The 12,299-nt window shown below is 43.3% G+C and overlaps 1 protein-coding gene across 11 annotated transcripts in view; it reads left to right on the top strand.

Annotated features, from left to right (window-relative positions):
* Nucleotides 1-12,299, top strand: part of pcloa (piccolo presynaptic cytomatrix protein a) — a 70,457-nt gene that overhangs the window by 752 nt on the left and 57,406 nt on the right. For 6 of the 11 annotated variants that reach the window (XM_085251857.1, XM_085251855.1, XM_085251859.1 and 3 more), the window contains exons 1-3: nucleotides 3,503-4,519; nucleotides 6,645-7,584; nucleotides 10,805-11,818. In XM_085251857.1, the coding sequence (XP_085107983.1) occupies nucleotides 4,308-4,519; nucleotides 6,645-7,584; nucleotides 10,805-11,818 (2,166 nt within the window). In that variant the 5' untranslated portion in view covers nucleotides 3,503-4,307. Of the gene's footprint in view, nucleotides 1-3,500; nucleotides 4,520-6,644; nucleotides 7,585-10,804; nucleotides 11,819-12,299 lie in introns of those variants that run through there. The other 5 variants (XM_085251864.1, XM_085251863.1, XM_085251862.1 and 2 more) reach the window with 3 other exon arrangements.

Genomic DNA, 12,299 nt, shown 5'->3' with positions numbered 1-12,299 from the left:
CAGCAATTTGGAGGAAGTTGGGAAATTTCTAGCAGGTTTTTTTTTTAATTTCAGACAAGAATATAAGAAAGGAAAAACAGGTGTTGCACTGTATTCACAAAGGAATACATCTACAAGGCCGTGTTTGGGCGTATTTGGTTCATTTTCTGACAGTGTAAGCCTATTCTTGTGCTTTGGAAGTTGTAGTTTAAACTTGAGTTTTGCAGTGGTGTGCAAGAGCAAAATACATATATATGTACATATCGCATTTGTTAGCTTCTTTGCTTCATACCCCAGCTGACTATTCAAATTTAATGAACACAGCCCAGTGTGTGTTATCTGGTTACCAGACTCAAGTTACACTTATGAGGCTACACAGCACGAACAAACATACCTCTCGGAGTGTCCAGAAGAGCACCTGATTCAGTGTTGAAGAGTACCTAAAGTACTACTAAAGTTTAGTTTTATTGTACTTTTAAGCTACACTTTAAGGAACTTCTACTCTAATACAGAAGGAAGTATTGTACATTTCTAGTCCAGAAAGCTGTGGTTGCATTTTTGATTTAAGGTACTTCATAAAACATAAAAAAAACAAAAACAAATATATGTCTCCTTAAAGGCTAAATCAATGCTTTAGTGTATGTTTGCCTCGTGAGTGTGAACATGTCCAGTGAAGTGGTGTATTGAAATTACTTTTCATGGTCCTGGGAGTGTTGGATTTCTACTTGTAATGCAGCGCTTTCAGATTGTTTTGTATTGATTCATTCTCTTAATTAACAAGATGATCTGAATACTCATTTCACTCCTCTGCAGTTTTGCTTTTTATAACAGAAGCATGCCTAAAGGGCCCTGGTAGCACTGTACTAATAAGTGTATGTGTACACTGTATGCAGGTGTGTATGTGTCTGTATAAATTGCTGGGTTTGCACATGCCTCAGAGAGTGCTTGTCCCTAGGCCTGTGTTTGATGTTGCGCCTGTACGCTGGTTTGTGTTTGTGTGTGTGACTGTCTGCCCGTCCGTCTGTCTGGGTGAATGCTTTTGCTTTGCATCACTGAATACTTCAGTCAGTGTGTTTATGTGACTATGTGGATGAGACATACACACACACACACACGCCAGAGACGGAGGCGCATGTATGGACTGCTTCCGCCTCACAGCGTAGAGACAATCAGGGCATGCTTCGGCAGTCAGTGGAAAGAAGGGGAGGAACCGAGCAATCGCTACACCACCATCATTTATCACCGAAGACAGACACCGAAACTCACCTCTGCCTACACGTACACATTCGTTTAGGTGAGGAGGAGGGTGAGGAGGAGGAGAGGAAGCAGGAAGAAAGCAGAAAGAGGGAGACAACTATAAAAATATCCACATCTGTGAAAGCCAAAGAGGTGAAGTTAGGGTGAAGAAAGCATGTTTTTGCAGAAAGAGGTACTAAAGGCTAAGAGAAAAAGCAAAGCATTACAGGAAACAGTGAAAGTGATGGAGTAAAGCGTGGATTTGAATGCTGTAGCCAAACCAATTATGGTTAACATTTTCCTACTCTAAAATATAAGAAACAAAGAATGTGACATTTGGCCTTTTTTCCCTTCTTCTGCAACTAAATGAGATGCCTAACACACATCTTCACTTAAATGTGAAGCTACAACCAGGAGACGGTTAGCTTGGGTGTCAATAAAAACTGGAAACTGGAGGGGGGGGGGGGCAGGCTATTATAGCTCACCTGGTTGTGTGGGGGAGCCATCTTTACTATCTTGCCAAAAAATAATAGCTAAACACACACCCCAAAAATAACCCTACACACTCATTGTTTTAAGAATAAGAATAAGAATAACTTTATTTATCCCGAGGGAAATTCTTTTGTCACGTACATGCTCAAAGCAGCAGAAGAGACAGAGGAACAGATGAATAAGATATACAATATATACAATAAGAATAGTAGTATACAGTAATATACAGTAGGATAGTGCAAGACATAGTATCAAATAACTCTAACGAAGTAATATATATAACTATATCCTGGAGAATAAATAACTATCAGTGCAGGCGATTCTAGAAAGTGACATAGTATTGTGCAATAGAATAAAGGGAGTAGCAGCGTATTATGGGGGGATGAAACAAATATTCAATAAGGTACTGTTGGGTACTGTTGGTGCTGTTTCTTTAATCAGCACTGAAAAAACACATTGTACAAATCATGTGCTGGACTGTTTCTTGACCTATGTTTTGAGTAACTTTCTGGAATCCTTGCTGGTTTTTAACTCTGATGAAATAACTTTTTTTCTCCATAATTTGTGTACATGTTAATATAAAAAAAACGCTAATTAAAAACTCTAAATTTGAGAGGGTGGGGGGGCTGTTTGCCCCAAATTTTGGTCTTAGACACAAGAGTGATCATCTGATCTAAAATGTCATCTATACCAAACTTTAATTAAATAATCTCTCTGAATAGATTGTATGGCAGATTTTTATCAAATATTTTTATCTAATTATTTCTATTCCAACATATTTATAGCAAAAAATCAAAAGACTGTACTCTCGTGTGTAGGCTTATGGCTTTCAATGCCTAAAAACAAAGATATCTGAAGGACAAACAAATATCATCCCACTTGCAGGGGCTGTCATGACATGTAAACAGTGGTAAAATGATGATTTGTAGTGCCACATGCTCTTATTCCTATCAATTCTATTATTAATAGAACAGGAAGAAATAGACACAAGCACTAAAGCTCTGGTCTTTGTTGTTTCTACCGCACTGTCTAGTTACCCAGTTTTTCCCTTTACCAAGCTAGTCCAGGTACTAAGGGCTTTGAACTGGGTAAAGTGAGGACACATTTCCCCCCTCAGAGCTCCACATGCAAAACAGCAAATGAGCACTTGCTGTCATATCGTGACATATCTCCTTGATGTACAGCGGAGACGACATATTTTAATATCCTACTTGCCAAATCTTGTGGCCTGCTGTGCATGTTCTCAAGACAATAGAGCTAAATACACTGTAGGTTTAATTTGCAACATGTGGGCAGGTTTAATGTAATTCTGTTTACAGCTTTGGACTGTTGTGTGTGTGTTGCTGTGGTGGTGTTATGGTGTAAAGATGCAACATACTGCTGCCTCTGCGTTGTCTTTTCATTACCCTCCTTTTATATTACGCTCATTTGATCCTGTGCTGTGTTCTTCATGATAACAACAGCAATTAAATCTTCACAAGGAGAGAGGAGATAAAGAATTCATTGCAACTTATCTGGCTTCAGTCAGTGAAACCTGATTTTCCCAGCCAGCCTTCAAATGCACATTATCATATCTGACAATATAATGTATTTTGGATTTTTTTTAAAAACTGAGAAAGAGAGGTGTACAGCTGCCAACTGAGAAGGCATATGAATTACTCTTCTTGTTAGGAGTCATCTGTGGACTACTGCAGATGTCCGTTACATACTTTGTGATTGTTTTCCTCCTTATATTAGATCTATATAATTTAACTATAACTGAATGGTTAGTCCAGGTGTGGGCATTATACAGCAACATCAACAAACACTTCCAAGGAGCTCCAAATGCGTTCAGCTGTCTGATCTGTTTTACCTGCTTTAACTTGTGAGAAGCTGAACATACGACTCAAAATGAAGGCATCAGTGAACCCGCCTGTTCCATACATTATGACGAATAGGTCTCCTTTAAATCCATATTTTCCCCCGCTGGTGTCTTCGGATCACCTGTCAGAGGAGGAACATGCGCGGTGGGCATCAGAGCTGAGAGGCTGGTGGAAAACCTGCGTGAAAACGTCAAGTATCACAAAGCGGAAGTCGAATTCCGCTTCACTATAAAGGCATCCAAATGTCATAATTGAAGATGAAACGTTTAAGGATCAATTGGTTTCTTTTTTTCTTTCATTTTCATTTACGAGCCTTACTAATCCGTTTTTAACCTTCACTAGTCCAAATACGTCGTTGTGTGCTCAGTGTACGTTTTAAATGCTCAGTAAAAAACGCTTTCCTTTCCTCTTCATTTTGATTTTATTTTGTAAGACTGTACCGGAAACCAGCTTTTGTGGCTGTGAGCGGTTGTAAAAACGGAGACCCCTTTTACGGAAAACTGTGGTTAACTGTGCTGTAGCTACAGCTGCAGAGATGCGAGGGACAGAAAAACGTCGAGAAAGGAAACAGAGGGCAACACCGAAGCTGAACGTAAAGTAACCGCCGTCACAAATCATCTGAGATGTTTCGAGAAACCGAGGAGCAGCATCTTCGCAGCGCTTTCTCCCGCTGGAGATAAAAAACCGAGAAGAGGATCGCGCATTGATCCGAGAACAGGGGGACGGGAGGGGCCGATCATGGGGAACGAAGCGAGCCTTGAAGGAGGCGAGGGGCCGCCGTCTGGGCTACCCGAGGGGCTGGCACCTGACGGGAAGGGGGGCTTTTACCGGGTCTCAGACGGGACACCGGTCAACCTGAGTGAACTCAGCGAGGAGCAGAGGCGGCAGCTCTCCGCGGCGATGTCAAGGGCGCAAGGCAGGCAGCCCGGAGGCGCGGCGGCTGGACGAAGGCAGGGAATTTAAACCGCATTTATGATGCACTTCAAATACCCACACTAACCAGGCCATTTTATACGACACGGAGAGAGGATGGGCACGAGTGGATGTGTTGTGGTTGTGTGAAGCATCGTTTGGGAATCTCTGAGATGCTCTAAAGGAGGCAGAGAGCCCGATCACGCCCATTAAAAAAAAAAAAAAAAATCATGTCAACCGCTCCAGAAATGATTCCCTTCTTAGAGCTCGCTCTTATGGATAATCACCGAGATCTGATGATCTGCATGGCTGAGAGTGATGTCTCTGTTGGCAATTAAGTCGTACAGCCATTCGCGCTTCTAACGCAGACATGCAAGTCTCATTTTAACCCAGCAAACGATTTGAGTGTATGTGTGTGTGTTCCGTATTAAGAAATATACAGTATTGGTCACTGTTTATGTGTGGTATGTGCGTAAGAGACACACCTCCAGTATTTATGCGAAATTTTCGAAATGCCTGCTGGGTAAGAAAATCTGTCGTGCCCAGTGTGTTTTTCTCCGATCGAACGATGCCTTAACACCCAGCTAAAAACAAACCCGACACCGTCAGCCGTGAATGCGCGCCCCGGTGTCGCCACTTAAACGTTTCCCCCTGAATTTCACCGAATTGGATTTTAACCGATGGTGTCGTGGAGGAGGAGTGGTGGGGGGGGGGGGATGCTTGGTTGTGAAACTGGGGTGTAGAAACCTGCCGACGAAAACAATATGTAGATTTGGGTTTTACGTCATGTTTATCACGGTGAAAGGTTTGTGAATAAGTGTGGGATAAAATGCCAAGATTTGCCTTACTAATTGGCTCCAGCGGGAGGGGGGGGGGGGGGGGGTATTTATATCTGAGCAGAGGCAGAGAGTGGGGGGAGGGGGCACGTCAATATTAATATGACTATAAATAGAACAGAACAGGCGTTAATGTCATCACTCATATATGTCTTCGCAGCTGAACGTTTAACTAAGTCGGGTTTCATCCTCTGTTGTGGACACATCTGCCCTGGAATGAGGCTGATCGCTGTCCGTGGTCCTGAAATCCACGATCCAGCGGGCTGGCTCACAGCAAGCATTGCGCCGCCACTACTTTTCACTGTTTGCTCTGCTCTTAAAGTACCCCCACATAGCCTGTGCTCACTATAAAATAATCACATGTATTCATTACTGCATTAAACTTTATTGCCTGAGGATGTAATTTAATAATGGCCAAAGCCTCAGAGACTTTAAAACAGCAGAACCAATATATCTCGGCTGTATGTTGCATACACACACGGTGATACAATAACAAACAGTATCCAGTCGGTCCATTAGCACATTGATGCATTTCTCTAAATATCCTGCAGTCCTTTGGCTAGGCTTGTGCTTACTGCATGTTGCCTCTCAGTCTGAGCTAACAAACGCGTCTCAGCTTACCCCTGTGGAGCCAAGCGTCTCCCCTCTCTATCTCAACAATCTACACTCCCATGTCATTCAACGGTATTCACTTTCCTGTCAGCTTTACCCCAGGGCTACTCACTACACATTTTGTGCTCACTGATGTGTTGAATAGGCCTGAGAGCTACGGGCTTAGCTTGTGTTATTAGCAGAGGGATGCTACAGGTTTTGTTGTTGAAAGGATTAATAGCATAGCATGCAAACAGTCCAAGAAAAAAAGGAGATGATAAATGTTCCTATCCTCTGTAATTCACAATATTATTGGAAAAAGGAAGCTTTATTAAGCATTAATGTACGCGTAACTAAGACAAAAGGCTCAGGTAGATGTTAAAGCGTGTGATGCTGATGCGATTGGGTTTTTTTTAGCGTTTGTTCAGAAAATGTGTTGGAGTGTCAAAGTGAATATGAATGATTCAAGCAGAAACAATAACACAAATGAGTTGTTTTTCAGGGACATTGCACATTTATCTGAAGCTCTATAAATGTGTTAATTTCAGCCAAAAGAAAATTTTCAACTGTCGCCAGATGTTGGTTTGTTCTCTAAAAATACAAAGATTAATGGATGAAGGTGGAGTTGAAGTGGATTTTGGAACTATCCAGATATTAAAGTCTTCGTTTCCAGTTAGGTGTTATTATCTATCTGTCTAACAGATAAACCTATCTGTGTCTGTTTTCTTTCTTCCAGACCATCAGAATCTGACGCACAGCAGCGTTCCCAGCAGGTAGGAGCCTCCAGGGGCCCAACAGGTCTTAGCAAAAGCCGAACTGTTGACGCCTTCAACCAGGGTCCACTCGGAAAGCCCACACCAGGCCGCAGCCCTTCGTCTCTCAGCCTTTTTGAATCAAGATTCCGGCAGGAGCCAAAAGACCCTGAGACCAAGTCATCCGGCATGTTTGGCTCCAGTTTTCTCAGCGGGGCCAACCCCCTCAGCGCTGTATCTTCTATGACTTCGTCTGTCTCCTCCTCCATATCCTCCATGGGTGATACCGTCAACATTCCCAAATTTGGACTGTTTGGGGATGAAGAGGAGGAAGGCTTGCCTGCAGCTTCTGAGTCCAAGCAGGGAGGGAAGCCACAAGGGAAAGGCCCACAGCAAGGGCCAGGTCCGAAGGGACCACAGCAGGGAGGACCCCAGAAACAGAGTCAGGGCCCTCCTGGACAGGGAGCAAAGCCAGGACAAGGACCCCCTGGTCAAGGACCCAGACAAGTTCAGGGACCACCAGGCCAAGGGCCAAAAGCAGGCCAACGTCCTCCTGGCCAAGCACCACCAGGGCATCAGGCCCCCAGACCAGGTCAGGGACCACCGGGTCAAGGAACCAAACAGGGAGCCCCTCTCCAACAAAAAGGTGGTCTGCCACCACAGCAACAACAACAACAAGGACCTGGGAAACCTGGACCCAAACAGCAAGTGCCACAAGGGCCTGGTGCACATCCTGAAGCCCCAGGAAAGACTGCTGGGCCCCCTATTAAGCAGGGAACTGGAAAGCCTGCAGCTGGGATCTGCCCACTATGTAAAACCACCCAGCTGAACGTTGGATCTAAGGATCCACCTAATTACAATAACTGCACTGAGTGTAAGAACCAGGTCTGCAGCCTGTGTGGATTCAGCCCCCCAGACTCAGCGGTAAGACACGACTGTTCATTCTTTTCTTTTTTTATTAATTTTTTTTCCTCGAACCCCTTTCTTGTCATGAAGACTTTAAAAGCGTTATCACACCTTGTATAACATCCCAAATGATTCATTTCATGTCAGCACCCACAGATCTGTGCTTTCCAGACATCTAAAGGTAAAAAAAACATGTATAATTCCTATGTTAGTATACTGGCATTTAACTAATATTACACAATCTAGTTTATGTTATGATGACAGTGTGTGGAAAAGGCCAAGTATCATTCGATTTTATGTCAGTGAAACATCAGTTTTTCTGGGGTTTTTATATATAATCTGCCAGTAGGAAGACTTCTTGGCTCTGCATTTAAATCACCATAAAATGACTAGTCAAACCGATTTGTAAACAATGGAAGTTAGCGTCCTCATCCTAAATAGACCAACAAAGAAAAAATGATTGCAGCATAAAAAAGAAGTCAAGATAACTAGCCAAGGTGCACATCTTTGCGCTGAAGCTGAATTCAGCGCTCGCCTGTTAACAGCATATCGCTGTTCCGTGAGCCTGGCAGAAGGAGCGCATTTAATAAGAGTTGCAGACGATTTGAGGAACAGAGGGACCATATGGACCCAGGGAATGTTGATCAAGGTGACTCATGTCATGGCCACAGGAAGATACTGTGCCAGCCGTGAGGACACTCAGTCACACATGGACTGTAAACGCTAGTAGGCCATGATTATAGCAGAGCAGAATGGCTGGTTCCGTCTGCTCGAGTTTCTTCTTGGGATCGGCTGATGTGCGTAATAACACTGGGGATAGTTCAGAAGGCACATTTTTAAAACAAGAGGCTTTGATTTTTGGGTGCATGTTTAGACAGACACTAGGCCTTTAAAATATCCCCAAATATGCAAAGGGGGAAGTCCACCAAGGGTGTATACAACTCTTAGAGCGTGCTTCTATCGCTGCAAGTGGCAGCTGATACAATAATATATCAGCACCTATGTTTATTACTCTTATCTGCAACAGACTCTACACAGCTTTGCCATTTATACTTGGGTTGTTCTTCGAAAGCCAGCGTATTTGCATATGTTGGACGGATTGATCTGTTTACATTTACGCAATAAATAGGCGACCATTACACACAAAAATACGCACACTGCTCTACGCTACAAATACAAATACACATTCTTCTAGATAGCGATCAGCCTGTCAGCACTGACCCTTTTGAACACTGTACTTTGCACACAGTGGAAACCAAGGAGATAGCCAAACACTGAACAAAGAGCTCTCTGCTGTAAACCCAGCTTTTTTAAGAACAGGTGTTGATAACTCCTGTATGGTGTAAACAAAGGCAACAAAAGACAGCCAGTTATCATCAACATATAGACCACCTGTAATAAAGCTACTATAACCTGGCATTGATGCATGAATAGTATTTGCTTTTTTTGACTGATTAGTATTTGTGTAAATGTTGTTGATGAAAAAACAGGAATTAGCATCATTTGAGATGCAAATTATTTGGTTGTGTCTAGAGCTGGGCGATATAAGATTTTTTCATATCACAATATGTTTTTTTCATTTCAGGCGATAACGATATCTATCACGATATAAGCCAAATAACTATATTTGTAAGATTTAAATGTGCTGTTGCTCACAAGTAAAATGTGAAATAATCAGCGGCTTGTTTTTATTTAAATATTTATTTCCCATAATAAGTTCAACAGGGTAGATGTACTTAAGGAACATGAGACTTTTTCAGATAAATAAAGGCAAATATTGCAAACTACACAAAAGGCAGCCGCTAAAGCGTTTAAGTTTCAAAATAGAACAAACGAAACAGACTACTAAATTGTCAATTCCACTTAGAAACAAAATATTAATTCTAAAAATAAATCTTAGTTTGTTTTACAGAAGAACAGACAAAACTGACTGACTTTTGTCAATATCAAATAAACTGAGAACTAAAAGGAAATTATCAATATCTCCTTGTTGTATAGCTTAGCTTTTCAAACAGTTTTAACAGTTACTTTAGTCTGACAAAAGCCGAATTAGCGCTTCCAGTCAGAGACTGAGGCTACGTCCACACGTACACGGGTAAATTTTGAAAACGGAGATTTTCCGTTTTCATTTTAAAAGATAATCCCGTCCACACATAAAGGCAGAAATGAAGGAAAACGCTGCTATGAACATGCCAAAGCAGCAGGTGGAGCTAGATTCCTAACCGTGCAGAAATGTTGGCCAATCAGAAGTCTAGAAGCCTCGGTGGGAAAAAGTAAACAAAGCTGGGGCATAGAAGCAGATGAGTCGTATGTGTGGAGGGACAGTAACTGTGTGTATATGTAAGCATTTAAACACTGCAGAGAGTAGAATTAACAGTAACAGTATTGTAGAAATTCATTTCACCGAAACAATAACGTGGCGCACAGTGTGACGTCAAAAAATGCGCACACCTTTGACGCTGCGTTTTCTCCGTTTTTCTAGTCCACACGTAAATGCAAAAACGGAGTTTTTAAAAATCTTCGTTTTCAGTGACCAAAAACGCCGTTTACGTGTGGACGAAAGGTGCAAACGCATAGAAAAATCTGCGTTTTCAAAAATACCCGGGTACGTGTGGACGTAGCGCATGCACCAGTTTATTGTATTTCCAGACTTGCTTTCGGCACAATTTACAGTGCACGCTACTCTGTTTTTTGTCAGACTTGAAATAGCCGAAATACCTTCACACTACGGAACTTCTATGGCTCTTCCGTTCGACAATCTCTCCGACATTGGAACCATCATCTGTTTTCTCTTCGGTAACCTTCGGTCACGCTCGGTTGATTTTTCTAGTCGGCACACTCATTTCCTCCATTACCCGGGCAGTACGGTGGCTGGCTGCTTCCCAAACAAATACACATGTGCGGCTTGGCACTTGTGCTGTACGTAACAAGTCACGTGACGTGACGCTGCGGCTGTGATTGGTTCGGCTCTGCGCTACTTAATTTGGATTGGCTGTTCTTTTTTTTCTTTTTTTTTCTTTTTTTTAAGAGGACAAGAGCGGCGAGGTCTATCGCGATAGTTTAATTTTTCTATCGAGAAAAAGTTATATCGCGATACATATCGTTATCGTTTTATCGCCCAGCTCTGGTTGTGTCTTTTATTTGCGATTAAAGTTAGTTATTGGGCATATACTGTACTTACACTTGTCACTGGTGCATCTAACTAATGCTTTGTTTGTATCTTTTCTTTCATGCACAGGGTAAAGAGTGGCTGTGTCTGAACTGTCAGATGCAGCGAGCCATGGGAGGAATGGATCCCCCTGGTGTGACGAAGCCCAAGCAAGGCTCCGCCCCACCCTCTCCTCAGAGACAGGCATCGGGAAAACCTGGAAAGCTCCTGATAAAACAGCAAAGCACCTCCGACCAAGGGTTAACACCACCAACCACACCAAGGCAGAAATCCCCAGGTCCTACCTCTCCAGGACCACTTTCACCAGGCTCCTCAGTCGCGGGATCCCCCAAAATCGACCCCAAGACAGGTCGCCCCATTATTCAGAAGTCCAGTCCTCAGCAGTCCCCAGCTAAACCCAAGCAGGAATCAAGCTTCTTTGGAGGGTTGGGAGGTATCAGTTTAGGGGGGCTCACAGATGCAGCTAAGCCACCAGCAGCTGCTTCACACGCTGCTGAGTCAGTCACGGGAAAACTGTTTAGTGGGTTTGGTGGGTTGATGGAGTCGTCGAAGCCTCAGGCCCAGGCTGCTCCAAAACAGGAGGAATCTGTTGCTGGGAAGTTGTTTGGAGGTTTTGGAGGCTTGACAGAGTCCACTAAACCTCCTGCAGCCACATCTCAAATGTTTAGCTTTGGATCATCCCTCTTGAGCTCAGCCACCAGTCTTGTCACGGGAGAGGAAGATAAAGCAAAGGGTTCACCTCCTGGGTCACCACCTGACTCCCCTGCAGACTCTGGTCCCGGTTCACCACCTGACTCCCCCCTCTCTGGCCCTGGCTCTCCCCCTGATTCAGACTCTGCTCCTGAAACACCGCCCCCTAAGACCAAGAAACCCCCCAGAACCATTTCTGTGGAGCGGGAAGAGAAAGCCCCGGAAACCAAACCCGTGCCCACTTCAGCTCCAGCGACGAAGGAAAACTGCCCTCTGTGTAATGTGGAGCTAAACGTTGGCTCGACAGACACGCCCAACTACAGCCTCTGCACCGAGTGCAAGAAGACAGTGTGCAATCTGTGTGGATTCAATCCTACTCCTCACTTAGGAGAGGTAAGAAACCCTTATCATTGTTGCTGTTTTCTTACGCCCCTACAGCTTCCTGCGCTCTCAGCACCGTGCACCTACTGCTAATTTATGCATTCTGGTGTATATAAATAGAACACAAACATCCTCTAGATGTTTCGTTGAAATAGGTCACAGTAGAAATACAATTAGGACTATTCAGTTGAACGTTTTCCCCACTAGCATCTCGCAAAAATACCCTTTATTTCTTCTTTTAAGTCTATTAGTTTGACTCAGATAGACAGTGTAATGGCATCTGCACATATTTGACTGCTGAATTAATGGATGTGGTCAATTATGCAGCGTTTAAAAAAATCTGTAAGCCTCATTACTGTCAAGCTTTCTTTAGCTGAGAGCGCGGCCAGACACGTGAAGATAAATAGCTTTTTTGGAGGACTCATCATCAAAGAGCACTTGACTGAACACTGTGTGTCTGTATATGTGTGTATTTGGCTGTGTGCGCTTGTGT

This window comes from Mchenga conophoros, linkage group LG17 (genome assembly GCF_057382185.1).
Source record: "Mchenga conophoros isolate Kocher_MC1m ecotype Shallow Benthic linkage group LG17, M_conophoros_male_GT1.1, whole genome shotgun sequence".
Taxonomy (NCBI): Eukaryota; Metazoa; Chordata; class Actinopteri; order Cichliformes; family Cichlidae; genus Mchenga; species Mchenga conophoros.
Note: the sequence above shows the minus strand (reverse complement) of the source record. Positions and strands in the feature narration are given on the sequence as shown.